The sequence below is a fragment of the Ammodytes marinus genome, assembly GCF_949987685.1.
Source record: "Ammodytes marinus genome assembly, chromosome: 18".
In the NCBI taxonomy this organism is placed as follows: Eukaryota; Metazoa; Chordata; class Actinopteri; order Uranoscopiformes; family Ammodytidae; genus Ammodytes; species Ammodytes marinus.
The window spans coordinates 24,210,990-24,238,977 of NC_137222.1; the positions used below are offsets into that span (position 1 = coordinate 24,210,990).

The following is a 27,988-nucleotide window of genomic DNA, read 5'->3' on the forward strand; positions in this document are numbered from 1 at the left end:
TTTAGTACTATTTTTTTGTTTTTCCTTACCTCAATATGTTTTAGTTTAACTTAATGTATTAACAAGTTTCTGCCTAGTGGTGGCGCCACAGCTCACATAAAGCTCTTCAAGCATTATAACATTAGTAGAGTGTAGATACTTAAAGCTGTAGTTTGGTCTGGCTGTGCGAAGGTCATTGCAATCCTTCTCCTGCATTGTAGCCTAAAATAGACCGAATACACTTTGTGTCATAATGATATCATTTTTGTTCCAGCACAAACACTTGTCTGTAAGTGATGCACAGATAAAATAATTTTTTAAATACATATAATGAAAATATTAACAAAACATTGTAATACATATTATTAGGTGTATATAGAGCGAATTAGTATGTGCTCACTGGTAAACATAATACTGTATACAAAGGGTTTAACTTTGGGTCCAACCATTGACCATGGATCCCAGACCGCCTTCTGTATTTTCCGAGGCGCCCTGAACGTAGCACGAGATTTTGACAGCTAGACAGCCAAACATGGCGACTGCTAGCTAAAGCAAACAGACAACACACTCGTCTTCTATTATCATTGTCAGCGGAATAATAACGAGGGACGGTTAACATTTTTGGAAAGGGCCTGTGAACGTTTGTCGTCGATTTTTTTTCCCGCCTTTCCTGGTTGTTACCGAGCTGTGGTACGGGTATGTGACGGAGGTGTGTATGTGTGTGTGAGCCACAGCGGACACAGAGCAGTGAGTGAGGGCGGACTATTCTCGCTTGCTTTCTTCACCTGCCTGCCAATATGTTTCACAGGTAAGACGTGGCTTCAACTTTTGGACCTGTTATTACTTTACTCGGTCATTGGTGTGGTGTGTCTATGTGTTTTATTAACGTCTGCGTGACTGTCAGTGTCAGCTAACACGTCGCTCTTGGTAGAACTCAAAAGGGCACTTGGGGGTTAATAAAGAGGAGAGAGTATCTAGTTGTTGTAATAGAAGACGAGGCCATTAACTAGTTTAAATGTCGTCCTGCCTATAAAGGCTGGCAGTCACCACTGCAGCCCGAATGGACGGCCATAATATCCTTTGCGTTCAGATGTTATAATGGAGTTAAATGTTGTTTAGTCATAGATGTTAAACTGTGCTTTAAACAATAAGCCAATCAGCTTGAATTATGTATGATTTAAATAATTGTCTATGCTATTAGCTATCAAAAGAAGAGACTTCTGTTTATAATGTAAAATACAGTCAGCTGTCGGCCCTTCAGCATCCTTTGTTTAGTCTCGTCACTGAAGTGTCACACACAAACTGGAATTAAGGCTCCACCCATGATGGGTAATTATTATAATGCCCTTCTCCTAATAGTTATCCCCTAGCCACAGCAAGAGGACAAAATACTCAGAAACATGTCAAAAATCTATAAAAAAAAAAAACAGTGGCGTTTCCAGGACATTTTGACTGGGGCGGCCAAGGTGGGTCAGATACCTAGAGTGTGGTGGCCATAGCAAAGCAAACGTGAAATAAATGCATTATAGCCAATGCAAAAATGATTCATAATTGTATTTGCCTACATTGAGACGTGAATAAAATAACGAGATTTCAATTTCTGTCATTATCTTGGGTCACAGGGGTGGACAGTAAGATTTCAGGGGGGGCCATGACCTCCCCAAGCCCCCCCACCTAAAATCGGCACTAAAAAAAAAATCTAAAAATGTCAAAAACCTCACCCAGATACAGTGTCGTGCGAAAGTTTGTGAACCCCTTGAGCCTTTTGGAATTTTATTTATGTTAACCATAGGGCTGGCCCGAATTATTCGAATATTCGAATACTCGTTCGGAAAATTAATATTCGGAGTTTAAATTAGTATTCGGAGCTTCGTTTTTTTTTTTTTTTTTTTTTATAATTTTTTTTTTTTTTTTTTTTTCAACATTTTTTTTTGCAAGAAGCTAGTACTGCAATATAATGTCATCAAATAATTCTATATTTGGATATAAAAGTTAGTAATATTGTAGTAGTAGTAGTAGTAGTATTGCTCATTTAGGAGGATATTACATCACTAAGTAGCGCATCCATTACTTCACCTCTGAGCGCGTAAATCTTCAACAAAATATGCAGATACTGTCAAAATCGGTTCCAGGGAGTATATAGGGATTATTAACGTTTAAAAAAAAAAAATAAAAAAAAATTATTTAATTATTTTTTTATTTTATTTTTTTTATGTTGTTTCTGATGGTGTGTTTTTCTGGAACGAATATTCGAATATTCGCTCGGAAAAACCAACGAATATTCGAAGCCTGAAAAATGGTATTCGGGCCAGCCCTAGTTAACCATTATTAATTCATTTTTTTCAATACTAGTATTTTTTATTTGAAATAACAGATGTTTGTTTATCAATTCAACATTTTTCTTTTCCAGAAATCAATTGTTAAAATAGATAAAACAAATTATTTGACAAATGTTGTATGTGCAAAAGTTTGTGAACCCTAAGCTGCATTGCTTAAATCGAGCAAGGTAAACACAATCAGGTGTGCCAAATTGATTGATGAAATAGACCAATGTAATGAGAGATCTTTAGGGAAGAAATTGGGCGCCACTAGATAAAACACGGATAAAACCAGGTCAGTTTAGGGCCACCAAACTGAACCCATACAGGTCAGACATGCTAAAAGGGAAAACAATCTCAGAAGATCTCAGGAATAGAGTTGTGATGCTGCACATTTGTCTGGGGACAGCTATAAATTAATTCAAAAAAAGTTTGAGCTCCATCGGTCCACCGTGAGGCAAATCATCTACAAATGGAGAGCTTTAAGAGTGACTGAACATCTGCCTAGAAGTGGACTTCCTTCAAAAATATCTTCAAGCGCCACAAGAAAAGTATTTTTTTAGTTAAAAGCCAACCCACACATTACATCTAGTGATTTGCAGACCTCTCTTGCAACATCTGGGACAGATGTGCATGGTTCCACAATAAGAAGAAAACTCAGTCAACATGGCTTTCAAGGGAGGGTTGCTGAAGAAGCCTCTGCTCTCAAAAAAGAACAAAACTGCTTGTCACAGCTTTGCCAGAGAGCACCTGGAGATACCTGAAGTCTTATTCTGTGGACAGATTAGTCCAAAATTGATCTGTTTGGTCATAACCAAAACCGCCATGTTTGGGCAAAAACGCAACTCTGCCTACCACCAACAGAACCTTCTCCCAAGTGAAGAATGGTGATGGCAAATGGTCTGCAAATCTCCAGATGTAATGTGTGGGTTGGCTTTTACCTGAAAAATCCCTTTTCTTGTGGTGCTTGAAGATATTTTTGAAGGAAGTCCACTTCTAGGCAGATGTTAAGTCACTCTTAAAGCTCTCCATTTGTAGATGATTTGCCTCACGGTGGGCCGATGGAGCTCAAACTTTTATATACAAATGTATAGCTGTCCCCAGACAAATGTGCAACATCACAACTCTATTCCTGAGATCTTCTGAGATTTTTTTCCCTTTTAGCATGTCTGACCTGTATGGGTTCAGTTTGGTGGCCCTAAACTGACCTGGTTTTATCTTTGTTTTATCTAGTGGCGCCCAATTTCTTCCCTAAAGATCTCTCATTACATTGGTCTATTTCATCAATCAGTTTGGCCCACCTGATTGTGTTTACCTTGCTCGATTTAAGCAATGCAGCTTAGGGTTCACAAACTTTTGCACATACAACATTTGTCAAATAATTTGTTTTATCTATTTTAACAATTGATTTCTGGAAAAGAAAAATGTTGAATTGATAAACATCTGTTATTTCATATAAAAAATACTGGTATTGAACATTTTTTATTAATTATGGTTAAAATAAATAAAATTCCAAAAGGCTCAAGGGGTTCACAAACTTTCGCACGACACTGTATCTCTCTTATGATGTCATAAAATAAGCTGCGTTTCCTCCAAAACTAGCTGGAATTTAGAGTTCCAGGAACTCCTGGAGCAGGAACCTTTAGTTCCTGGGCTGTGTGTGTTTCCACCGGGGTCTGAAGTCCCGGTGAGGTTAATGCATATCAGGCCAATGATGTATGGAGAAGAAGTAAAAGTATCTGCACTGCACCTCGTTTTATAACAGGTGACATTTAATAAATGAGTTTGGTGAGAATCAGTGAATCAGAATCAACAGATTATTTCTCTATCTATTTTAGCAGAGAGAAGCGATCGTCTGGTGAGAAAAAAGAAAAAGAGAGAGACTGATGAGATGAATAATGGTGCTGGCGAGGTGCGCTGTGTGAGGAGAACAGCGGCCATCTGACAGTTTAAAAAAAAAAGAAGAAAAATAAAAGGCGGGACTACTGAGCTGAAGTGTTGCATCGCTGCTCCATAGACTGTACAAACTGCTGCTATAATGTTAACATGTTCACACAAGCGCAGCAGATGCATGATGTGTGATAGTACGCAGGACGCTCATGTTGTGCTGGTGCTGTTCGCTTTTTATTACATCGCAAACGATCGCAAATAGATTAAACTCAAACCAGGAAATGAGACGCTCGCTAAACGGAGATTTAAACATCGCGGGTGAAAAGCTGCGAGCAGGCAACTCCACCAATCAGAATTCTTCAGAGCTGCAGCCCCGCCCCAAAAGGTTCCTGATCCTTTGTAAAGTCCCCCCCCCCCCCCCCCCCAAGCAGGATCTTTTTCTGGGGTAAGAAAGGTTCCAGCAACTACAGTTTAGACCCTGGTTCCAGTGGAAACACCCAGAGTTCCTGCAAAGCTTCCTAGTTCCTGCTGTGGAAACACAGCTATATGTGGCAAATATCGATACATGCTACACACTGCACCTTTAAAGGACTTTTTACTGAGAACCATCATCCAAAAACACAGATTTAAAGAGGGCATAGAATGTGTGACTAGAGTGTAACAGTTGATGTGAATAAATGGCAAATGAAGACATTTACAACCCATGGTAAACAGTTCCTCCCAACCTTTTGCCTTGACCTTCGCCCATTGGCTACAACATGTCTTATACTGCTACTTTGCTCTTCTGCTGACTGTTGCATTCTACAACCCCAATTTAGAAAAAGTTGGGACGTAATGTAAAATGTGAATAAAACAGAATGTGATCATTTCCTAATCCTTCTCAAGGCGTATTCAATATAAAACAGTACAAACACATACAAATCGAGCAAACACATCATATGTATATTAGTTTAAACTGATCAAATGTAATGTTTTTTTGTAAATATACACACATTTAAAATGTTGTCTGCATCACGTTTAAAAATAGTTGGGACCGGGGCATGTTTACCACTGTGTTACATCAGCCTTTCTTTGAACAACACTGAGTAAGCGTTTGGGAACTGAGGACATTCATTGTTGACATTTTGAAAGCAAAATTACAAAATTATAACTTCAGATGCTCAACATTCCGGGGTCTCCATTGTGATATTTTGTGCTTCATAATGCACTTTATCTTTTCAATAGGAGACAGGTATGGACTGCAGACAGGTCAGTCTAGTACCTGCACTCTGTTCCTATGAAGCCAAGCTGTATTAAGATGTAGAATGTGGCTCGGTATTCTCTTGCTTAAATAAGAAGGGACGTCCCTGAAATAGACGTTGTCTGGATGGCAGCATGTAGCTCCAAAACCTGTATGTACTTTTCAGCATTAATAGTGCCTTCATGGATATGCAAGTTACCCATGCCACGGGCACTAACCCACCCCCATACCATCACAGACACTGGCTTTACAACTTTGTATTGGTAGCAATCTGGATGGTCCTTTTCCTCTGGAGCCCGGAGGACACAACGTCCATGATTTACAAAAACTATTTGAAATGTAGACTCATCAGACCACAGCACACTGTTCCACTTTGTGTCAGTCCATCTCAACAACAGTTCAGAACCCGATTAGAGTCAGTTCACTGTGGCAGAAATATTTGATTGACAAATTACGTGAAGGATTAATCTTTTTCATGCTTTTCTGTCAAATGACTAATCGACATATTGTTTTTACTAGATATATGAACTCAACCATGCATACCTAAAATGTCTTATTCTATTGGGCCATTGTTGTCAATATTGCAAATAAATAAGAATGATTAACTGAGCTGCTTTATCAGTGATAAAATACAAAACATATCAATATCATGATATGAAAATACACACCTCAAATAATGTACCCATGTGTCACGCCCCTTAGTTGATGAACAGTCAATAAAGTAGAAGCTGGGAGATATTTTTTAAGCTATTTTTGAATTATGTGCCTCTGTTATCATGTGATTATCCTGTCCTCTCCAACCATGAATAAAGCATTTCACTAGTAAAGGTGCCTGCGGGCCTTTCCCCTCCGCCTATCACAGCTGTCCAACACAAGTCTTCATCTGGGTGGGGACAAGCATTCCACAGCTAAATACCTAGCATGCTACATGAAGGGCCTGTTTGAGCAAAGTGGGAAAGACGTTTAACTGACACAGGAAAGCACTGTGCCCCCTGAGGTCCACTTTATATATTGATGTTGGTTGTGGCTGAATTTAATGCCTCGTTTCCACCGAGTAGAACGGGTCGGAGCAGTTCGGTCCGGTTATTTTGGCTTTCCATTTTCGAAAAGTTGGGTAGGGTACGGATATAAGCTACCTAACCGCTCTAACCCTCTCCCATTTTCAGTACTCCTCCGTTGGGGTACCAGCCGCCTGAAAGGGTGACGATAAAGGTGGAGCTACACACTGCCGTTCGTTGATTGGTCGATAATAATATCCTTGTTTTTTCTTCTCCTTAGCTGTTGGTGCCTCTGACTGTACTGTACAGCCAGCTGATTGTTAAAGGGTTATTGGCACTGCAGGCGACGCATAGCTCTATACAGTAGCAGTGTTGCTAATATAGGGCTGAGTGGGTATCATTTGAAAAAATGTCAATATCAAATACAGATTCGGAATCGGATACCTTGACTTCGATACTGGTTTCCTGAACTCTACTTTTTTCGATAGCGATAATTTATGACATTATTACACAATATGGTAAAAAATTGCAACTACTACATGTCAATGTTGGGATGTGCGTGTGTGTGGTTAGAATGTTGTGAAGATCACAGACAAATATTTAATAAGCAATCTTGTCCATGTAAAACATATTAGAAATAGCATGTGGCTAGCAAAGGTAAATCAAGAATGAATAGGGTACAAATAGTGCAAGATAAAAGTATAAATAGTGGAATTAATCAGCCCCACTTTTCTTTGCGGCAGTACGTCTGTGACTCTGTGCATACCGCGGCGTGCTGGGTTGTGCTGTCTCACAATAACACAACACCATGCAGCAGATTGTTTCCTCCCTTGACCAAAACAAAGCAGAAACTATCGCTCCTCCTGTTGCTCCTGACAGCAACTGAAGCGTCAGGGAGCGGTGACGGTGCCTCCATACTATATCTATGGTATATGGAGGCATTCAGCTCGGTCTCAAATACGTTTCAAAATGACATACACAGCCCTTATCTAATACACTGTAGCTTTTTCCATTGCCTCATGCCACCGGCAATCATAAGTGTCTTTTCCTATTGGGGAGCCGGGTTAGAATCCGGCCCGTGGTCGTTCTCTGCATGTCATTCCCCTCTATGACCCATTTTATCTCTGTCTCTCCACACTAAATAAAAGCATTGCAAACAGCAAAGAAATGATCTTAAAATAAAAGAAAGTTATGTCTTTTTCCTCTTTGCAGGTAATCTCAGGCCCCTTTCACTCCATCACCACCCGGTCCCCTGCTGATGATGTCATCACCCCAGGCCAAGCCTTCCCTCCCCAGGCTGCAGCAGCCCTCCTGTACGCCCCCCCTGGACTCCCTGTCTGTGTCCTCCCTCCTGTCTGGAGAGCTGGAGGATGGAGAGGAGGGAGGAGAGGGGGAGGAGGAAGGGCTGGGAGACCTGGAGGTCAACCCCTACGACGGCTTGCCCTTCTCCTCACGCTACTACTCCCTGCTGGAGGAGAGGCAGCACTTCCCTGTGTGGAGGCTGAGACAGAGGCTGCTGGAGCACATGGAGAGCCACAACATGGTGCTGCTCAGTGCACCCAGTGGAGCCGGCAAGAGCACCCAGGTAAACCAGCAAGCAATGCAGGGCAAAATGACCTACAGTGGCTGGCAAAAGTATTCATAGCCCTTGAACTTTTCTACATTTTGTCACGTTACTTACAACCACACATGTAAATGTCTTTTATTGGGATTTTATGTGATAGACCAACACAAAGTGGCACATAACTTGGGCACCTTCCTCCACATGTTTGCTGGGTCCCCCACACGGCTTGTGGCAAGGCTTGGAGGAAGGTGGTCTGGACAGATGAGACCAAACTTGAAGTTTTTGGCCTGAATGCAGAACGCTATGTGTGGCGGTAAACTAACACTGCACATCACCCTGAACACACCATGCCCACAGTGAAACATGGTGGTGGCAGGCCTGGTTAGTTCTGCTGTAACCTGGACACACACTCTGGGCTCCCATCTCCGGCACCTTCTTCTATGGGTGCATCTAAAAAAAAAAGAATATCATGAAAAAGTCTATTCAAAAGTGAAACATTCATATATTCTTGATTTCATATAGTGAAATATGTCAGGGCCTTTCTTTTATCAAAAATGTGATGATTACAGCGTACAGCTAATGGAATAAAAAAAAATCCGGTATCTCAAAATATTAAAATATTACATAAAACCAAATCAAAAAAGGGATTTATACAGAAACATCTACCTTCCTAAAAGTAGGTTTATAATAGATTCATTTCACTTCATGTGTACAATGAATCTAGAATGAATCTTTTTTTTCAATTGCAAGGGAACACTTTTCATTGATACTCTAATGTATTCAGATGCACCACCTGTATACCTCTATGTTAGTGCTGCTGTTAGGAGGCTCTAAACAGACAACTTGTTTTCTCATAATCACTCTGGTGACCTTTGCACTTGTTACTGTCTGAAGCATGTACAGTACAACCTCATTCTAATCACTCTAAGCTTCCTTCACTCTCACTATACTCTGTTCTCTTTTAGTTCATTTGGTATTCTTCATTTTCCCCACAAAGTGATAGCAAGTCTTCCTGGGTTAGTTTTGTTTGATGTTGGCTGACATTCAGCCTGTATTTATCCCTATGTCCTCTTCATTAGATCTAATGCAACCCTTGATTCAATATTGATTCAAGCTCCATTGTAGGGCCCTGTTTGTTTTTTTCTCAGTCCTGTCATCCATGGATGCCACTTGGTTGTTCATTTATTATTGGAACATGTAACACACCTGCCTAACTGTAAGATCCAGAAGCCCATGGCACACATAATTGAATGCCATATTGTGTATGATAGTGTAGTTTAGCTTCCTCTAGGTGTTTATAGCTGCAAGATGAAGAGGTACTGGGACTTTGAATGACCAGTAGAACTATGGAGAAAGCCTGTGAAAGTATCCTAATTTGCTCTGTAACTTGTGGAAACGCACAAGGATGGACATGCATGGGCCATATGCTCCCAAGGAGGAAATACACATTCCTGCTGCCAGTTTCATATACAGTGGGTTCATATACAGTGGGTTGTGTTAATCCAGCTAGAAACTAGCCCTGCGTTCCAAATCGCATTCTCTTTCTTTTTTCTATTCTATATACATCTGATCATAAGAAGAATCTAGTTAGGATGCAGTAGGCATACACTTGGGACATACTTTTACTTATTTATTTCATCATAACATTGCGCCTTGATCTTGCCTCTCGCTTTTTACACCCATCGCATCCCCATTTGTTTTCATATGGAGGCAAAGAATGGCAGCCCCCATCAGTGGACTTTATGAACAGTGTGTTCTTAGACAAGCCCAGAGGATAATGACTGACCCCCCATCACATATCCTCCACACTGAATATGAGCCCTTGTCCTCTGGCAGCAGTACAGAGTCCCTCATTGTAAACTCAAACATGTTTAAAGATTTTTTTTTGGCATATTCAAGCTTTATTAGATAGTACAGAGCTGAAATGGGGAGACAGAGAGAGAGAGGGGGGATGACCTGCAGTAAAGGTCCACGGGTCGGATTTGAACCCGCGACCACTGCAACAAAAGCCAGAGTCAATATAGTTTGCGCTCTATCCACTACGCCACCAGAGCGCCCCGACTCAACCATTTTTAAACACTCATTTGTCCCTACCACTATGACACCTTTAAACAATTGTGCTTGAGGCTGTTGAGATATTGTTGTGATTGGTACAGCAGTGGGGGCTGTTCCGTAAAGTTTTATTTAGCCCCCTATATGGAGCTGGTGCTGCATGCTGGCTGTTTTATCCTAACTGTCAAGGAAAATACTTAATGTGTGCAGCTTTTGAGTCCGAGACCAATTTCCCATTGAGGACAGTAAAGTATATACCATTAATTGGCCTTTGGGGGGCTATAAGTCTCTCTTTGTTTTTATGTTTTTTTTTCTTCCTTTCAGGCTAACTTTAAGCTTTAACTAGTCAATATAAGCATTAGGTCAAATGACTACATGTGATGGAAAGGAGGTTGCTTTTTGGCTGACAGCTGTTTTCACTCTCTTATTTTGAATCTGTGCGTGCTTTCTTTACATGTCCATGGTGTGTGCGCCTGAGAAACCAGAGTCTGTGTGTAATAATAATCCCTTTCCATCTCCAGTATTCCAGTACTACCTTCTCTTGTATGGGTGACCCAAATCTTTTCTTCTCCTCCCCTCCCTCCTCTCCTTCTTGCCTGCAGGTGCCCCAGTGGTGTGCAGAGTACGCCCTGTCCTTTGAGTTCTCCCAGGGCCTGGTGTGCTGCTCCCAGCCCCACGCGGTGGCCGCGGTGAGCCTGGCCCTGCGCGTGGCTGACGAGATGGACCTCAGCCTGGGTCTGGAGGTGGGCTACAGGGTGTCTCACGATGACAGCTGTACACCAGACACCATGCTCAGGTTAGGAATGCATGGACAATGGACACACACACACACACGCACGCACGCACACATTTACTGGGTGGGATCCAAGCTGTGTCGAAATCCTTTGGTTCTATTTCTCAGTTCTATTGGACAGTAATAACATAAATGTCTCCATTAGAGTTCTATAAAAGACATCATGTCAAAGTATCATCATAATGAAACATTTCAAATGATGAATAAATAAAGGGAATGTCAAGCAAGAAAGCGATCAAACACAACACAAAGAGTGTGTTACATACATAAACAACAACCTATTGGTAATCTAGTACATCCGACGCCGGATAATCTGAAACTAAATATACTTACTACTTCTGTCTCTTAGCCCCGCGCCTTAGCCAAGCTACCGTAGCTGTGTCCCGCATATGATGTAGGGAAATGCATGAATGTAGTCATTCATTTTTTTATTTGCTGAGCCTACTGCTGATCAGTATCATGTGTGGACTCCTCCCTAGCATTCATTTAGACTTAGCTCCACTGGATTACACACCACATATGATAATGTTACACAGCCTTTCTTTTGCATACAGCCACACCTTGGCACTCTGTTCTGTGCTCCCTGTATATTGCTGTCTCAAGTTGGCAGTAAAAGTGTTATAGCAAATGTATTCACTGAAAATTGATCCCGGTGTTCTTCCCTGCACTCTCAATGATTAAATAGAAGTATGTAAGTCCACTTAAAGGTGAAGTAAGCGATTTATTTATGTTAATATAAGTGTTAAATCGCTTTTTATTCATACAGTGATCTCTTATATAGTGTGCGCGTTTCATAAAGCCGATCTCTCAGTCAGTCGCTCTGCATGTAATCGGCAAATAAACTTTTCGGGGATCCCGAAACTGATATCCAATCAGAAGAGAGAACGCTACAAACCGGCACCCGTCTCACTGCCGGTGCACGTGCATAGCGACAGATGGGTGAATGTGTATGGCCTACAATGGCGGAGCAGGTAAAAATCCTTCCCAATGTCTGTTTTGATGGTTTTTATCATGTTTTATCACACTTACTTATCTGAGATGATGCTAGATAACTCGCTGCTTGAAGACTGCAGTGCATTAATGTGGGGACGAGGGAGGGGACTGCTAACTGCAGTCAGTGACAGGAAGTTAGCTAAACTGACCATTCCGCTTACTGAACCTTTAAGGGTGTATTCACACATGCCGTGTTTAGTGCAGTTGAAACGAACTCAGGTGCACTTCCGCCTTCGGTGCGCATCTTTCAGGCAGGTGTGATTACTGCAATCGCACTCGGGGGCGGACCAAACAAGCGCTCCGAGACCCAGCTGAAGAGGTGGTCTCGGTGCGTTTCCAAACGCACTCTGCTGCAGTTCGTTTGTGGTGTGAATTTGTCCAGACTCGATCCGACCCAAATGCAGGAAGCACTGTGCCCTTTCTTTCTTTTCTTTTTTAATAAATTGCCGTCAGCTTCACATTATGGGAAAGTGTTGTTGTCGCCATTGTTAGGAAGACTAGTTATGGTTTGACCGGGAGCCCAGAACAATATATTACATTTGATCGAGAGAACGCGTAAAAATGCTGAATGTGTTCAGCGATCATACGAAGAAGAGGGGAGCGTCTCCCGCACAGTGCCAACAGGTTCACGCTGTGCAAGAAGTGTGTGTTTTTATTTTGCTTCCCATGTACGGGACCGTCAATACTATCCCCGTGTCAGTTTGGAGCTGAACTGCGCCGAACTGACACCCAGCTGATACACAGCTCAATCAGCTGAGTGTCGGCATGAGCCTATTCTTCTCGCGAGCCGCACATCCAGCAGCAAAAATACAGTAAAAATTATATTTCACATCGTAGACTACAAGCCACATAACGTGGCGTTGTCATAGGGCTTCATATTATAACCATATGAAACAACAGTAATTTAATTTTTTTCTTCTTTATTTATAGGTTAGATGTAGGCCGTTTTATTATTTTTAACCCCATATTATATCAATGATATATTTCGCAGTTTTTACTTTGTTCTTCCTGCTTCTCTCCACCCCTGAATGTCTGTCCAATGAATGAATGACCTCAGATCACGTGTGGTTTTGCTTCGTAAGGCTGGTTCACTTGCAAAAGGGGCAATATGAAAGTGGACCACACCAAACAAAAAAAATCTAAACTCTCTTTCGTCTGGACCAAAGCAAGTGAACTAGCGGACTTTCCCAGTGTGAATACACCCTAAGTCTTAGTTGTGACCATTTGGCACGTCGATTTGTGTCTTGATTATCAAGTCAGATGACATGTTGACAGACTTCCTGTCCATTTGTTAAATGAAGGGGTTTCCTGCTGTCAAAATGCTTCAAATCTCTATTAGTTCAAAGGATACGGGTTCTTTTCTTTTTTTTAAACTTTTTATTTGTAATTAATTTTTCCCAAATCAATAATTCACTCCAGAGAGCCAAAAACATTTCTCTACGCCCACAATGTTGTTCACCGTCTCAACCCGCCACAACCCGGTGCAAAGCAACACACCACAACATATATTTAGATCTCTAGTAAATCAAAATGAAGAGAAATAAAATAAATAAAAGCAAATTCACACACACATTGGATTATGAATACACATAGACAACACATATTTATACTAAAGAATATATACATATCATAAAAAAGGAATACAATAATGATAATACATTTTTTTCTTTTTAAAATAATAAAATACAGCAAATAAAAAAGGATCAAAATATACTATATATTCAATATCTGACAGTGATGGGAAAAGACAGTATAGCCTACTGAACATGATCTCAGCATATCGCATATTGTTCACATGATTGAATATGACTAAATAGATGTATACATACTGTACATAAGTTAACAGAAAGAGTGGTTCTTCCCTCATTTCATTGTCCCCAGGTTTGTCAGTGACACCCTGCTGCTGGAGGAGATGATGTCAGACCCTCTGCTGCATCAGTATGGTGTGGTGGTGCTGGACGAGCTCCAGGAGAGGACGCTGCCCACCGACGTGCTGCTGGGCCTGCTGTGTGACGTGTGCCGCCAGAGGCCACACAACTTCAGGGTGGTCCTCCTCACTCACCCCACTCTGGCCCCACGCCTCTCTGCCTTCCTGGGGCCCTCGGTCCCTCACCTCTGCCTGGACGGACCGCTGCTCACTGACCCCCCCTCCAGGGACCTAGAAGAAGAGCAGGAGGACAGGACGCCTGTGGAGACGCACAGAGCAGAGATAGTGTACCGGGAACTTTTATCTGGGAAGGAACCGCTGGCTTCTGCATGTCAGATGGTCCTGGATCTGCACAGGAGAGGAGAGGAGGGAGATGTCATGGTGTTCTTGGCAAGTGCACAGGTACAAGCTTGACGTACTTCACTTACAACAGTGGCATGCATTGCACCGACTCTCAGAGGGGCTAAACATTAAAGAGAGAGCCCCTTCTCCATGTGAACAAATGAAGGGCCCAACTAGGGTAGAGTGGCCTGTCAATAAAAATGTGAAAATAACTCATGAGCCGAGGTGGGACTTGTGGTGTAGTTGTTAGAGCGTTCACCCATAGAGGCTCAGACCTCGTTGCAGCAGACCCGACCCATGTTTTGGTTCTCTGCATGCCATTCCCCTCTCTGCCCCCATTTCAACTCTGTTTCTCCAAATTGGTCTAATAAACGGAGAAAAAAAACTCATGAGCTCATTAATCAATCTTGTAAGTGTGTGCGAAAAAAATCGCCATGCTAGGCTAAATTAGCATACCAAGTAAAGGAGACAAACTGGAATTGGTATTTTCAGGCCCTTTTTTTCTGGTCTAGAAACAATGCACGCCAATTGTCCCAAATGAGAATATACTGTAGATCAATGAGCAGGAAAAAAAAAATATTCAACTAAAGCAAGCCTTGACAAATCTGATTTGACTATAGAAATTCTTTTTCGGGGACACCCCTAAATAACAGTGGAAAAACACATTTTTAGGTCTAGATTGGGCTTTTTTTTTTCAATAGAAACTAGTTTGAATTTTGAACAACAAGGAAAACTGGTCAAACCAACATTCACACTGTGCTGTGCTGTAGAGTTTCACCACCTTTCACCACCTGATGCCTCTCAAGATGAGAGGCATCAGGTGTGTTACAGGTGTCTGGTGTCACACACACACACACACACACACACACACACACACACACACACACACACACACACACACACACACACACACACATGTCTGTCTGTCATATGCTTTTCGTCTAAGCTAACTGTACATATTGACCCACAGTACATCAAAGTCTTTTAAACACATTAAACTCCCTGTATGTCAACATCACCACACCTCCTGCTCCTGACTCACTGTCTCATTACAGACCTAGCTTAGCGTGGCTGCCTGTTAGCTAAGGCTAGATTTGAAAGTCAAATTCGTTTCTGATGATACTGATCTGTTCTGAAAAACACAGACAGACCGACAGACAGACAGACCGACAGACCGACAGACATGTCAGTTGAAATAATATAAAGGTACATTTTGGTGCAAAACTCATTTGGGATTGTAGAAAATAGTGACACATGTTTAAATTTGTAGTCTGGGAGAAATTATTTTTCCCCCTCCTAAAAATACAAAACTACAGTTACACCTTCTGGAATACTTCATCCCAGATGCACAAATGTCCTATTCTATGAATCACAAATTATGAAAATCATATGCTGAAATGTTTTGCTAGACTTTTTGCAGTGAACACAACACACATGTTTCAAATAATGTGAAGTCATGGACAAATGTGGCAACTCTGCAAATGACTGGAGTACATGAATTTGAACAATAAGAGTTGCACACCTGTAGAATATTTTCTCATATATATATTTTTTTTAAATATTTTTCTTGTACACATATGCTACATATAAGAAAAAATGTAGTGATACACATTTGTAACTAACTATGTTCTACAACTACACATCACTAATGCACCAAATGTTTTTTCAAAAACTTGCAGTGTATTTAGTGATTGGGTTTTGACAGTGGATATTTGAAAGAGTGATTCTCCGTTCTCTCTCTCTCTCCCCTTGCTGTTGTGTGTAGGAAACAGAAGAGTGTGTATCCCTGCTGGAGAAGGAGTGTGTAGCTCTGAGTCCTCAGCTTGGCTCTATGAAGGTGGTGCCCCTCCATGCTGGCCTGGGCGCACTCAGCCAGCGCCTGTACGACCCTGAGCCATGCACTGCCTCTGGCCTGAGGGAGAAGGCCCCGGGCTCCAGCCTGGAGGAGGGCTCAGTGCTGGGAGGAGATGGAGCTCCACGCGTCAAACGCAAAGTCATCGTCACCGATGCCCTGGCAGAGGCTTCCTTCTCCCTGCCGGCCATCCGCTACGTCATAGACACAGGCCTTCAACTCAAAACTGTGAGTTTTTTTTTGTGAATAACACACGATTAAATGTGCAGTGTGTAGAATTGTTTGGCTTTGTTCAGAACAGAACTTAGTAGGAATGGAATTTAATATTATCTAGAAGTGTCTTTTTAATTGGTGTATAATTGCTTTAGAATCAAAGCTGTTGTTTCTTAAATAACCTTAGAATGAGCCTTTTGATACATCAAATGCACCTGTTGGAAGACTAAGAAGTAGTACTTTAGAATAAATAACTAAATACATCTTCACCTCATGCGTACAGGAGGGAGCGACCTCATATTGTGGAAATTGTGGAATTGTGGAACAAAATATTCTCGGGCTATCATGTGAAAAGTTTCCATTTCTTTTGCCCTTGTATTCAACCCCAGGTTTACAATCCACAAATCAGAGCAAACTCTCAGGTGCTGAGGACAGTCAGCAGACAGCAGGCCGACATGAGGACTGAGCGGGTGAACAGCCATCTTCCTGGTAGGTCAAAGCTCACTGCTCTTCTGATTACCAGGTGGTGTGGTTCAGTGCTGTATGTTCATATGTGTAGGATTTAAAACCAATCTATGACTCCGGTGACTCCTAGTGGTAGGTAAAAAGACAGGCTGAGTTCCAAACGGCTTACTAACGTCCTCCTCTACCTACATACTCAATATGTACAGTATGTACTCCATACTGTCTACTGAACGATTGACTGTATGCGAGGTTTACACTGAAGTATACAGAAGCAATAAAGAATATAAAAAAACTTCTGTTTCGTTTGAAGAGACGCAATGCATTGTGGGGCGTAGGAAAAGTAACCTATCGATCCATGCACAAAATCTTCACGGAAGTAATTACTAATCCGGGCATTTCTCTCCTACACAAACTCGCATACACAAGCACAACTTACTAAAATTAACGATAACATTAGTATGAGCAGGATGTTAGTAGGGCTTTTCGAACACAGCCAATTATGCTAACAAATTCGCCAACACATCTAAGAAAACTCCATGTCCATCACATTTGAATTATAGTCAGCTCATACCTTTACAGTCCAGCTTCTGTTTCAATGTGTTAACTGCTGTTGATGACATTACTGACACAGCATACTTAGCATTCAAAGGTGGATTTTACGGTAAAAAAATCTAAATTGTTGGGGCACTCATGGTGTGTAGGGGTTAGAATCCGGCCCAGGGGGCGCCTTTAGCTCAGTTTGTAAGGCGTCCCCCTCCCGGGCCGGGTGCAGCAGCGGACCCGGGTTCGATTCCCGCCCGCGGTCGTTCTCTGCATGTCACTCCCCTCTCTGCCCCATTTCACCTCTGTCTCTCTGCACTATCAATAAAGCAAAAAAATGCCCAAAAAAATATATTAAAAAAATAATAATAATAAATAAATAAAAGAATCCGGCCCAGATCGTTCTCTGCATGTCATTCCCCTCTCCCCCATTTCATCTTTCTCTCTCCAAAACTGCCCTAATAAAATCAAAAAATGCCCCCTGGCCCAAACGATCTCAAACAAAAAAGAAAACAAATCTAATAGTACAACAGCTTTAGTAATTGATTGTATAATGACTGTTCCCTCCCTATTGTTCTCCTATAGGCCTGTGTCTGCGTCTGTACCCCCAGTCTGTGTATGATGAAGGCATGGAGCAGGCTCACTGTCCCGGGGTGGTGGAGGAGAACCTCAGCCACCTGGTGCTGCTGCTCAAGAGGCTGGATATCGCCGACATGGGGCAGTGCAAGTTCCTGGACAGGCCAGGTAGGATCAACCGCTTTCATTTCAATAGGATTGAAGGACCGTGATGCAGCACAGACAATGGTGGAGTGGATTACAATCACAGAATAATCAAGGACTCATCAGTGTCTCTTTATTAGTTACAATAGGAAAACTTAAGAATAACAGCAGTTATGTCAGAAACATGTATGTTAGGCATTGGACTTGGAGTACTTTGTCCTCCATGTTTGTCATATTTTTGGACAGGTTTTGAGCTTTAGAGTGTGTACTGATATTGGTGTAGTATCTCCACTGTTTGTGCCTCTGTTTGTGGTTCTTGTTGATTCATCAGACCATGACTACTGTTGTGCACTACAGCAGTTTGAAGCTAGTTGCCTCGTTATTGGTGTGGTATATCAGCACAAGTCTTCAGTCATTTTGTCATTCATGTTTTGTCGTTTTGTCAAGTATCAAGCCTTCCTATAGCATCTAGCATTTATTCTCTGCCCAAGACCGAGACTGGCCTGCAGCAGTGAGCCGGTTAGCTAGATAGCATAAGGCGGAATTCCTTGTGTCACGCCACCAATAACTGCTTGATGATGCATTGATCTTGCAGGGGGTGTCCCATTTCTTGGGGGGGGGGGGACTTGTAATACCGGGGTCTTGTAACCTTTCTCTTCTTAAAGAAATCTCCCCTCTCCCTACGGTTACCTCGAAGACGCGAACCCTGGCCGCAGCGGCGAAAGGGCAGGGTTCAGCCTCCAGACTACCAGGGATACTTTTAAATACCGTACTTTTCGGCCTACAAGCCGCGACTTTTTCCCCGTTTTTCGACCCTGTTATTACACAGCACAGTATATATTCTGTAGCTACTGGGGATGGGCGTTAGTAATCGAGTAGCCTACTCGAGTACTCCTCGTTTCAAATGATCTCGATTGGTGGATGAGGAAAATCGTTTTTTTTTTTTTTTTTAGTGTTTGTAGCCTTTAGGCCAGCCGGCGGGCCGCCCCTATTTTAAAATGTTATATTACGTGTACAAAACGGCACAAAACGGATGTAAAGTTTAACAAAATTAAATATTTTGATCCAAGTTAAATAAACTAAGCGTTGTGTCAAACAGAAACCGCAAATAACTGCCACCTCCGTGCAGCGCAGCCAGTGTGTGGTCTCCACAGCACCGCGGAGCTGAATGCGGTGCTGGAAAACTTGGAAAGGCACGTAAAGAAGCCAGGCTGACTTCGGGCACATTCGAGCAAACGATAAGAAGCCTTTATTATGGAATATAGGATTGAGATTCAAAAGCCGACGGTGTAACGTTCCGTTAACGAGGAATTAGTCGCGGTAATTAGTCACGGACAGGATGAGCATACGCGATTGGATATACTAGCCTACTACTTCTACTGCTTTGGTGAGTTATTTAGCCTATCTATGTGTTTAAATTGTAGGACAATAATTGTATTGTATTTGCTGCCCTTCTTATTTAAAATGTCTATTTTGAATGTTAGCCAACTACAGCCCATGCTTTTTTTCTCTCTCTTTTTTCTCTCTCCACCGCAGACCTACTCGATCGGTTTAAATTGTGGCCCGCTTATTTAATTACTTTCAGTTAGGAAAATGTGTTTTAAACTTGTGGAAAATAAATCCTTAATATCATATGGCAACTGTGACTGTTTGACATAAGCATTGAGCGCTTTATTGCGGTCAACCGTTGTTCTGTAGACAGATGCGTTGCGTCCTAAAAATAGAAAAAAGTTTAACGGGGAATCGATTGATCCTCGAGGAATGCAAGCGATCACACAAGTAGCGAAAACACTCGTGCCCATCCCTAATAGCTACTATTGCACAAAATGGTAACACTTACGTACGTTATGCAAATATGCAACTTGTTTGTTGAAATGTGGGAGCTTCCTCAAGCAGCCATCTCTTTCCCGACAATCCCCTCTGTGCACGAACTCTTACATATGGTAATTAAACATTATAACACCTGCGGCTTATTGTCCAGTGCGGCATATAGTACGGAAAGTACGGTAAAGGAAATGTTCAATAAGTACCACGGTATTCAGCGTTTTACTTCATCAGAACCCCTTCATCCTTATGATGAGGCCGGTTTCTGTGTAGTATAAACCCTTCTATCTTTGCTTCAGAAAAACTTCCCCTTTTTTGCTCTTAAGTTTGTTACTAGAAAATAAACCCTTTATTTATTATATAAGCTAGAAGACTTATGTAATTGTCTCTTCCACCACTCTCCGACGGAAGATAACCTCCACAAGTTATTAAATTCAGTTTTATGCAGCCTATGCTTTTTAACCCCGCTTCCTAAAAACAGAACATATATACTATTTCAAGATTTAAAACGCCTGCGTTAAACCCGGGAAGGAATTAGAGCATATTCTCTCCTCACAGAGAGGTTAGTTTTATGAGGTTGTGTGTGTTTTAAATCAGTAATGTGCCGTTGTGTGGAATCAAATTGTACTTACCTCCCCAAGGACGAAACCATCTCTTTGAAGAAAAAACCTATACCTAAAGTCCTTCTGTTCCAACTATAAACTAATTCAAACTGAGGCTTTACAACATTTAAGGGATTTTATTTACAAAATACAAGAGAGTATAGGAATATTACATAAAATGGACAAGAAAGGAAAAGAAAAGAGGTTATATGCCTAATGACTCATTCAATAGAGTTCTTTTTCCCCTAATAGATGTTAACTTGGTATATTTTTCCCAAATTTGCCAAAGCACAAGATAATTAAAGTTATTGCATGCTCTCTAATTTAGTCTTGTGCCTATCCCTGATCTAAAAACCCGAAACCTTAAAAATGATAAGGACTTAAGGGAAATTGCCACAACAGAGGAGCTATTGTACCCAATATTCCGTTAATTCCATTCACCATTCTATGAGATTTCCTAGTCTATCATTCCCACCTAAAGTTTACACATTTTTACCAAGTCATCTGTGTCAAGAGATTTAAAGAAGTGTTTTAAAAGACTCTGCCTCTAAGTACTTCGAAGTCCAAAATCTTTCAGAGTATTTTGGACTCACAAAGTTTTCTAAGTTTTTCTTCTGCCTCCATGGTTGAAGGGAGAGATAGAGTGTGCTGGAACAGACCGTGACAAACTATACAGTATATAGTAGTGCCCCGTTCTGCTCCAAACGTCCTGTTATATAGTGAACTGAGAACCAATGAGACTTGGGAGAGGGAGGAGTGACAAAGGAGCAGCTGCCCGGGGACCCCGGTAGCCCCCTTCCTCTACTCCTTCCTATGGCCATATAAGGTCCTTCCCCTTCCTATGGTCAGCTTTAACCTGATGAGCCTTCACATTCTATTCTGTTTCATTAAAAATATCCTACTTCTACCCATGACAAATAGAAATACAAATGTCACAAGATATGCACAAGTAAAAAGTTGCATCATGTTCACATATCAAAACACTCTCTCTCTCTCCTTCACATTGTATTGTTTTCCTGCTCCCTCCCTCCCTCTCTCCTCCATATTCATCCTTCCTCCATGTGTCCCTACCTGTCCAGCCCCGGAGGCTCTGATGCAGGCCTTGGAGGACCTGGACTACCTGGCCGCTCTGGATGATGACGGTAACCTGTCGGAGGTGGGCATCATAATGTCTGAGCTGCCCCTGGAGCCTCCACTGGCCAAGGCCCTGATCGCCGCCTGCGAGTACGACTGTGTGGATGAGCTGCTAACTATAGCCGCCATGCTAACAGGTAGCTGAGGAACCAATAGTGTTACTGTTTGATAGGGCTGCACAATATGTCAGGAATGTATCATTATTGCGATCTATCAACTTGATGAGGTATACGTAACACAAAGACCGCTTGAACTGCAATAAAGGTATAGCCTATTCCATGTGCCATGCAATCACGCTCTGCATGTCAATTTATTTTTCCAATCAGATATTGCCTACCAGAAATTATTGTAAAGGGAGATGTGTCCTTTTAAGTTATCAATAAATAATACACAATAAAGCCATGTTGTTGGAATGGAAATAATGCATTTCATTTGAAGTGTCTGCATAGGGCTAATGACTGGAGTCATTGCTGGGCAGGGAACTAAAAGCACAACGACATTAACACTGTATATTTCAGTAATTGTTATTTATCGCAAGTGATGTCGCCATTGTTATAGTCAACAATAATATACATATTGTTTAAGGACATTCCTAAGGCCAGCTTAATGACCTTACCATTGACCTTACCATACCTGTGTAAATAATACTTGAGATCATATGTCAAAGGATGTTCATTGTATGCTAACGACATATTTTACACGTTAGAGCATTTCAAATGAGTTTAATATTCCATGTGATATTTGTCTCCATTCAGCTCCTTCCTGCTTCGTGACAACAGAAGCCAGCAGAGAAGAGGCTGCCGTGGCACAGTGGCGCCCTCTAATGCACACAGAGGGTGACCACATGACGCTCATCAATATTTACAACGCCTTCAAAGAGCGTACGTATAGCCCAGCCTACATTATATCAATACGTTGTAGATACATTTCCCACTGAATTAAGACAGATTTGTTGCATCGATAACATAATATTAGCAAAGGAGGAAATAATAGTGTTTTCTGGGGACAACGGTGTAATGTCTATATATTTACTAGTGAGTTACTGACATGTAATCCAGTATATCTATGTTGATGAATGATTCCATAGCCCTGTGTGTGCACTCATTGCAGATAATCAGGATGAGACGTGGTGCACCACAAACTTCCTCAGTCACGCTGCGTTGCGATTGGCCGTGGTGATCAGGGCGGAGCTTCTGGAGGTGATGCAGCGGATAGAGCTTCCTGTGTCTCCTCCCGCCTTCGGTTGCCAAGACAACTGCACCAACATCAAGCGCGCCCTCATCTCAGGCTTCTTCCTCAAGGTAAACGGCCTTTCCCTGACTGTGCAGAATGTTACGTGTAGTTACATCAACCAATGCACCAGTAAATATGTGAATAATTCCCTTTCCCTTTACAGGACAATGTAGAACCTTATATTAGAACACTACTGTATTTTGTTTCTAACCCTACTTTCCATTTCACACATGTTAATTAAAGGTCAACTGTTGTGCAATATTCACTTTTTCCAGGTTTTTCAACATTAATATGGGTCCCCAATGTGACTACAGACTCCTTCACCTCCACTTTTCTAAAAACCCGAATTCAAAAACCCCAGTCAGATTTACTTCCCCTTATGATGTCATAAGGGGGTCCTCTCACAGGGTCATCCATAGTACCACACCCCTGGAACCCCCCGGATAGCCCTGAATCTAACTGGCAGTTAGATTTGAACCAGCAGTTAGATTTAGGGTGTATTCACACATGCCGTGTTTAGTTCGGTTGAAACGAACTCAGATGCACTTCTGCCTTCGGTGCGCATCTTTCAGGCAGGTGTGAATACAGCAATCGCACTCGGGTGCGGACCAAACAAACGCTCCGAGACCCAGCTGAAGAGGTAGTCTCGATGCGTTTCCAAACGCACTCTGCTGCAGTTCGTTTGTGGTGTGAATTTGTTCGGACTCGATCCGACCCAAATGCAGGAGGCACTGTGCCTTTTCTTTCTTTTCTTTTTTAATAAATAGCCGTCAGCTTCACATTATGGGAAAGTGTTGTTGTCACCATTATTAGGAAGATTAGTTGTGGTTTGACCGGGAGCCCAGAACAATATAAATGTTGAATGTGTTCAGCGATCAGATGAAGGAGAGGGGAGCGTCTCTCGCACAGTGCCAACAGGTTCACGCTGCGCAAGAAGTGTGTGTTTTTATTTTGCTTCCCATGTACGGGACCGTCAATACTATCCCCGTGTCAGTTTGGAGCTGAACTGCGCCGACCCAGCTGATACACAGCTTAATCAGCTGAGTGTCAGCTTGAGCCTATTCTTCTCGCGTGACGCGCATCCAGCACCAAAAATACAGTAAAAATGATGTTTCACATCGTAGGCTACAAGCCACATAACGTGGCATTGACATAGGGCTACATATTATAACCATATGAAACAACAATAATTTGATGTTTTTCCTCTTTATTTATAGGTTAGATGTAGGCCCTTTTATTATTTTTAGCCCCATATTATATCAATGATATATATTTCGCAGTTTAAACTTCGTGCTTCCTGTTTCTCTCCACCCCAGAATGTCTGTCCAATGAATGAATGACCTCAGATCACGTGTGGTTTTGCTTCGTAATGCTGGTTCACTTGCAAAAGGGGCAATATGAAAGTGGACCACACCAAACAAAAAAAATCAAAACTCTATTGGGTCTGGACAGAGGTGGGTCGTAACGCGCTACATTTACTCCGTTACAAATACTTGAGTAACTTTTTGAATAAATTGTAATTTTAGGAGTAGTTTTATTGCAACATACTTTTACTTTTACTTGAGTAAATATTTGAAGAAAGAACGGTACTTTTACGCCGTTCCATTTGGCTACGTGACGGTCGTTACCTTATTTTTTTATATATTTTATTTATTACATGCGAGAGCCATTTCTCTCATGATTTCTCTCCCCGGGGACGTCTTCAGCCAACATCTCTATCACGTGACTATTTCAACCAATAAAAACCACATTACAAAAGCTTGCCAATCAAATGCAGCCACTTCAGTCACATGACAAGTGTTGTCATGTTGTCATAGGGCTCAACCCATGGGCTCAACCATGGGCTCAACAATGTCCGCGGACTTTTTTAAAGGCTGCGGTTCTGCACCGATGTTGTGTCCGTGGCCGTGCCATGTAGGTTAAACGCATATTTTACCGACTATCTGGGTGAGTCGAGAAAATGTAAGAAACCGCTGATTCCGAGGAGCAATAGCCACACCCCTGGCATCAAATACAAACTCACACACTCGCAAGTTCTCAATCACACTAACTTACAAAATAACAATCACAGTGACACAGACTCCCACACACTCGCAATTACAGAGAAACTGTTCTTCTTTGACACATGTCCTGTTCTCCCTGTAGCCTACTCACTTCGCATGCCCCAGTCTGGCTGTGTGAGAGTCTGAGAGTGGTCTCTTTGTTCAGCCACTTTGTAGTTTCATATGTTAAGTGAGTGTGCCAGCAGGTTTTGATGTGTAACAAAGTTTAATTTTGTGCGTTTTATATTTTTGGGGCTCAACCCAACCTAGATAATTTTCTCAGTGACATATTGTAGGAATTTGTTTTAAAATGTGTATGTGCAAAACAATTGCAACAGTGTTATAAGTGTATTGGTTTTAATTAATATAATTTTGGACAAGCCTAATTTATTATCATTTTATTTGAAGGGTGATGTATTTAATTTGGCAGATAATTAATTTATTATTGTTTGAGTTCAAGGGTTATTCATTTGATTTTTAAATACCTTATTTATAGTTTTATTTAAAATTATGTTATTTAACATATCTTTATTTGAACATTGCTGTTTTATATTATGTTCGTGTCTATTCTGTACCGTTTGTGTTGCTCTGTATATTTCTAAAATAAATTCGGAGTAATTCAGTAGGCCTACTTGTACTCTTGAGTACTTGAGTAGTCTTTTCACTGCATACTTTTTTACTCTTACTCGAGTAGTAATTTTTATGAGTACTTTTACTTCTACTTGAGTAATTATAATCTTAAAGTAACTTACTTTTACTTGAGTAAATGTTTTGGCTACTCTGCCCACCTCTGGGTCTGGACCAAAGCAAGTGCACTAGCGGACTTTCCCAGTGTGAATACACCCTTACAGGCCAAATTGGAAGGCTGGGACAGGCACTAAAATGGAGTGTTACAGACAGGCACCATTTTTGGACACAACACCGTGAAAACAGTTTCTATTAGAAACCCCAAGTTACAATTTTTGAAGCTGTAAATGATCCGAGTATGTGACCATTTAATGTCATATTGAAGTCTCCAATCTTTAACACTTGCTCCCACATTGTCCTACTTTGTTCTTGACTGTAAAATGTTCATCCATGCTGTCCAGGTGGCTCACGACGTGGACGGCTCAGGGAACTACCTCCTGCTGACTCACCGCCATGTGGCCCACCTCCACCCCTTCTCCTCCTACCTGTGTCGCCAGCCGCCGCCCCCCCGGCCCGGCTGGGTGCTCTACCACCAGTTCACCATCTCCAGAGACAACTGCATCTGCATCGCCTCAGAGGTCCACCCCCAGATGTGAGTCGCACCTGGGAGGGTTGTTCTAAGATTTCTTTTTTAATGAAGATGGATTTACAATTGATTTATGCAAACATAAAGATTCCTTGTGGTCAAGTCTTTGGATGTTTGCATTTTTTTCGTATTCAGTTTGACAGATATTATTTTAGTTTTGATAAAAAGTTGTATTTATTAGATGTATTAACATTTTTGAAACGGTTATAATCAGTAATATGATGGCCCACTTCATGCATTTAAAGTCAATCCTCTTTGCATTTTGAAGATACATCTTTTTTTTTTAGAACATGAGTCTCTTTTTTTAAGGGTAAAGCACATACACTTTTGAGATACAGTTCATAACACCACCCTCCAGTCTTTATGCTAAGCTATAGGCTAAATTGCCTTCCGGTTCCACGAAAGCCAAAATGCCCCTTTCACACCGCCGAAAAATCGGAGCTAGTTCCGAGCTAGTTCCGAGCTAGAGCCAGTTTTTTGGTTTCACACCGCCAGAGATCCAGCTCCTGGCTGTAAAAACCAGTTCAATCCTAACCCCAGGTATAAGGCTGTAATAAGGCTGGTAATAGGCTGTAACCAGTTTTGAACTGGCCCCAGCACCAGCTTTCTTTTTGGTGTGAAAGGGGTACAAGTGTATTTTCCCACATTGTTGAACTATGCCCTACTTCAATGAATACACTGCACTCTTCATAGACTTTAGGTTGTTATTTGTGTCCAAACATAATGAGCCACTGTGTGTGCTGCAGGCTTGTGGAGCTGGCCCCTCTGTACTACCTGGGCAACCTGCCATCCAGCGACGGTAAAGAGCTGCTGATGGAGCTGAGGCAGAGCGAGGACACACACTCAGACCAACAGGAGAGCCAGGAGAACAGCAGGACTAACAGGGACGCAGAGTCAAGCACCGAGCTCTGTGTGGTCCAATGAGACGCCAGAAGACACTACACACACACACTCACACACACACACACACACTCACACGCACGCACACACACACCTGTCACTTTATTGTTTGATCTGAGATTTCGCTACTTTGTATGAATTATGAAATGGTGTGAAATCTCATATGAAGGGGTTAATTGTTTTGATGTGTACATTTCTTTAAATAACTTTTTACTGGAAAAACACTCATGTACAGTAATGTATTGTTAATATATATCTAATTTGCAGTGGCTTTTTCAAATTTTCCAAACCTTTTCCCTCTTTTCATCATGTTTGTATTGACTCAATTTTAAATTTGATATAGATTTTATTATTTTATTTAAGGAGAGAATTCTGCTGGTCTGTTTTAAAGAACGACAAAAACAGGCTAAAGACGTGTTCACTTATACTTTGGCTGTCATGTGAACTCTGATGCCTCAAAAAGTTCTGTTTTACATTTCAGCATGACTAAAATGAGAAGAGGTGACGTGGGTAGAATACTTTATCCAGGTGTCCTTTTTGTTCAGAAAGTTAACATTTTAGCAATACACATACTGCAGCAAGAATATTACTGGCTGACTATGAACGGATGGCTTCTCAGGGCTCACTGTGATTTGGAAACAGATCTTTTATTTTTCAACTTTTTGATACTATTTGTATGCTGTTTGGGTCTCTCTCTTTGCTTTTATCCTCATTCTCCCACTTTTTGTGAATAGTGACAAACCTTTTATTCAAATGTATCTTCCTATCTAATAGGAAAATGTCTGAAATATTTCAGCTGAGGGAATTTTCACTTTATAGCTGACATTAAGTTGCTCTTTTAAAAGGAACTTTAATGCAATTTGTTCTGCTTCTCAGTCTGTTAAGATAAGAATGCCGTCTTGTGTATTAAAGGCAATCTACAGGCAATTCATTTCTTGGTATTCCTGGTTTTGTCCAAGCTGAACTCACGGGATCAGGTGGAATGGTGGAGGTTTTTTTTCCTTTTTTCTTTTAAAGATCATTTTTTGGGGGCATTTATATGCTTAACTAGACAGTTTGGAGAGACAGAGGTAAAATGGGGCAGAGAAGGGGAG

The 27,988-nt window shown here is 41.5% G+C and overlaps 1 protein-coding gene across 1 annotated transcript; it reads left to right on the top strand.

Moving 5' to 3' along the window:
* Window positions 1-519: 519 nt before the first annotated feature.
* On the top strand, window positions 520-27,965 carry dqx1 (DEAQ box RNA-dependent ATPase 1). The gene is made up of 12 exons (XM_080046504.1): window positions 520-787; window positions 7,638-8,010; window positions 10,644-10,837; window positions 13,709-14,156; window positions 15,862-16,176; window positions 16,551-16,650; window positions 17,752-17,910; window positions 21,392-21,583; window positions 22,202-22,327; window positions 22,557-22,747; window positions 25,810-26,000; window positions 26,741-27,965. The coding sequence occupies exons 2-12, from the start codon at window positions 7,684-7,686 to the stop codon at window positions 26,916-26,918; spliced, it is 2,421 nt and encodes an 806-aa protein (XP_079902630.1). The 5' UTR covers window positions 520-787; window positions 7,638-7,683; the 3' UTR covers window positions 26,919-27,965.
* The last annotated feature ends 23 nt before the right edge of the window (window positions 27,966-27,988 follow it).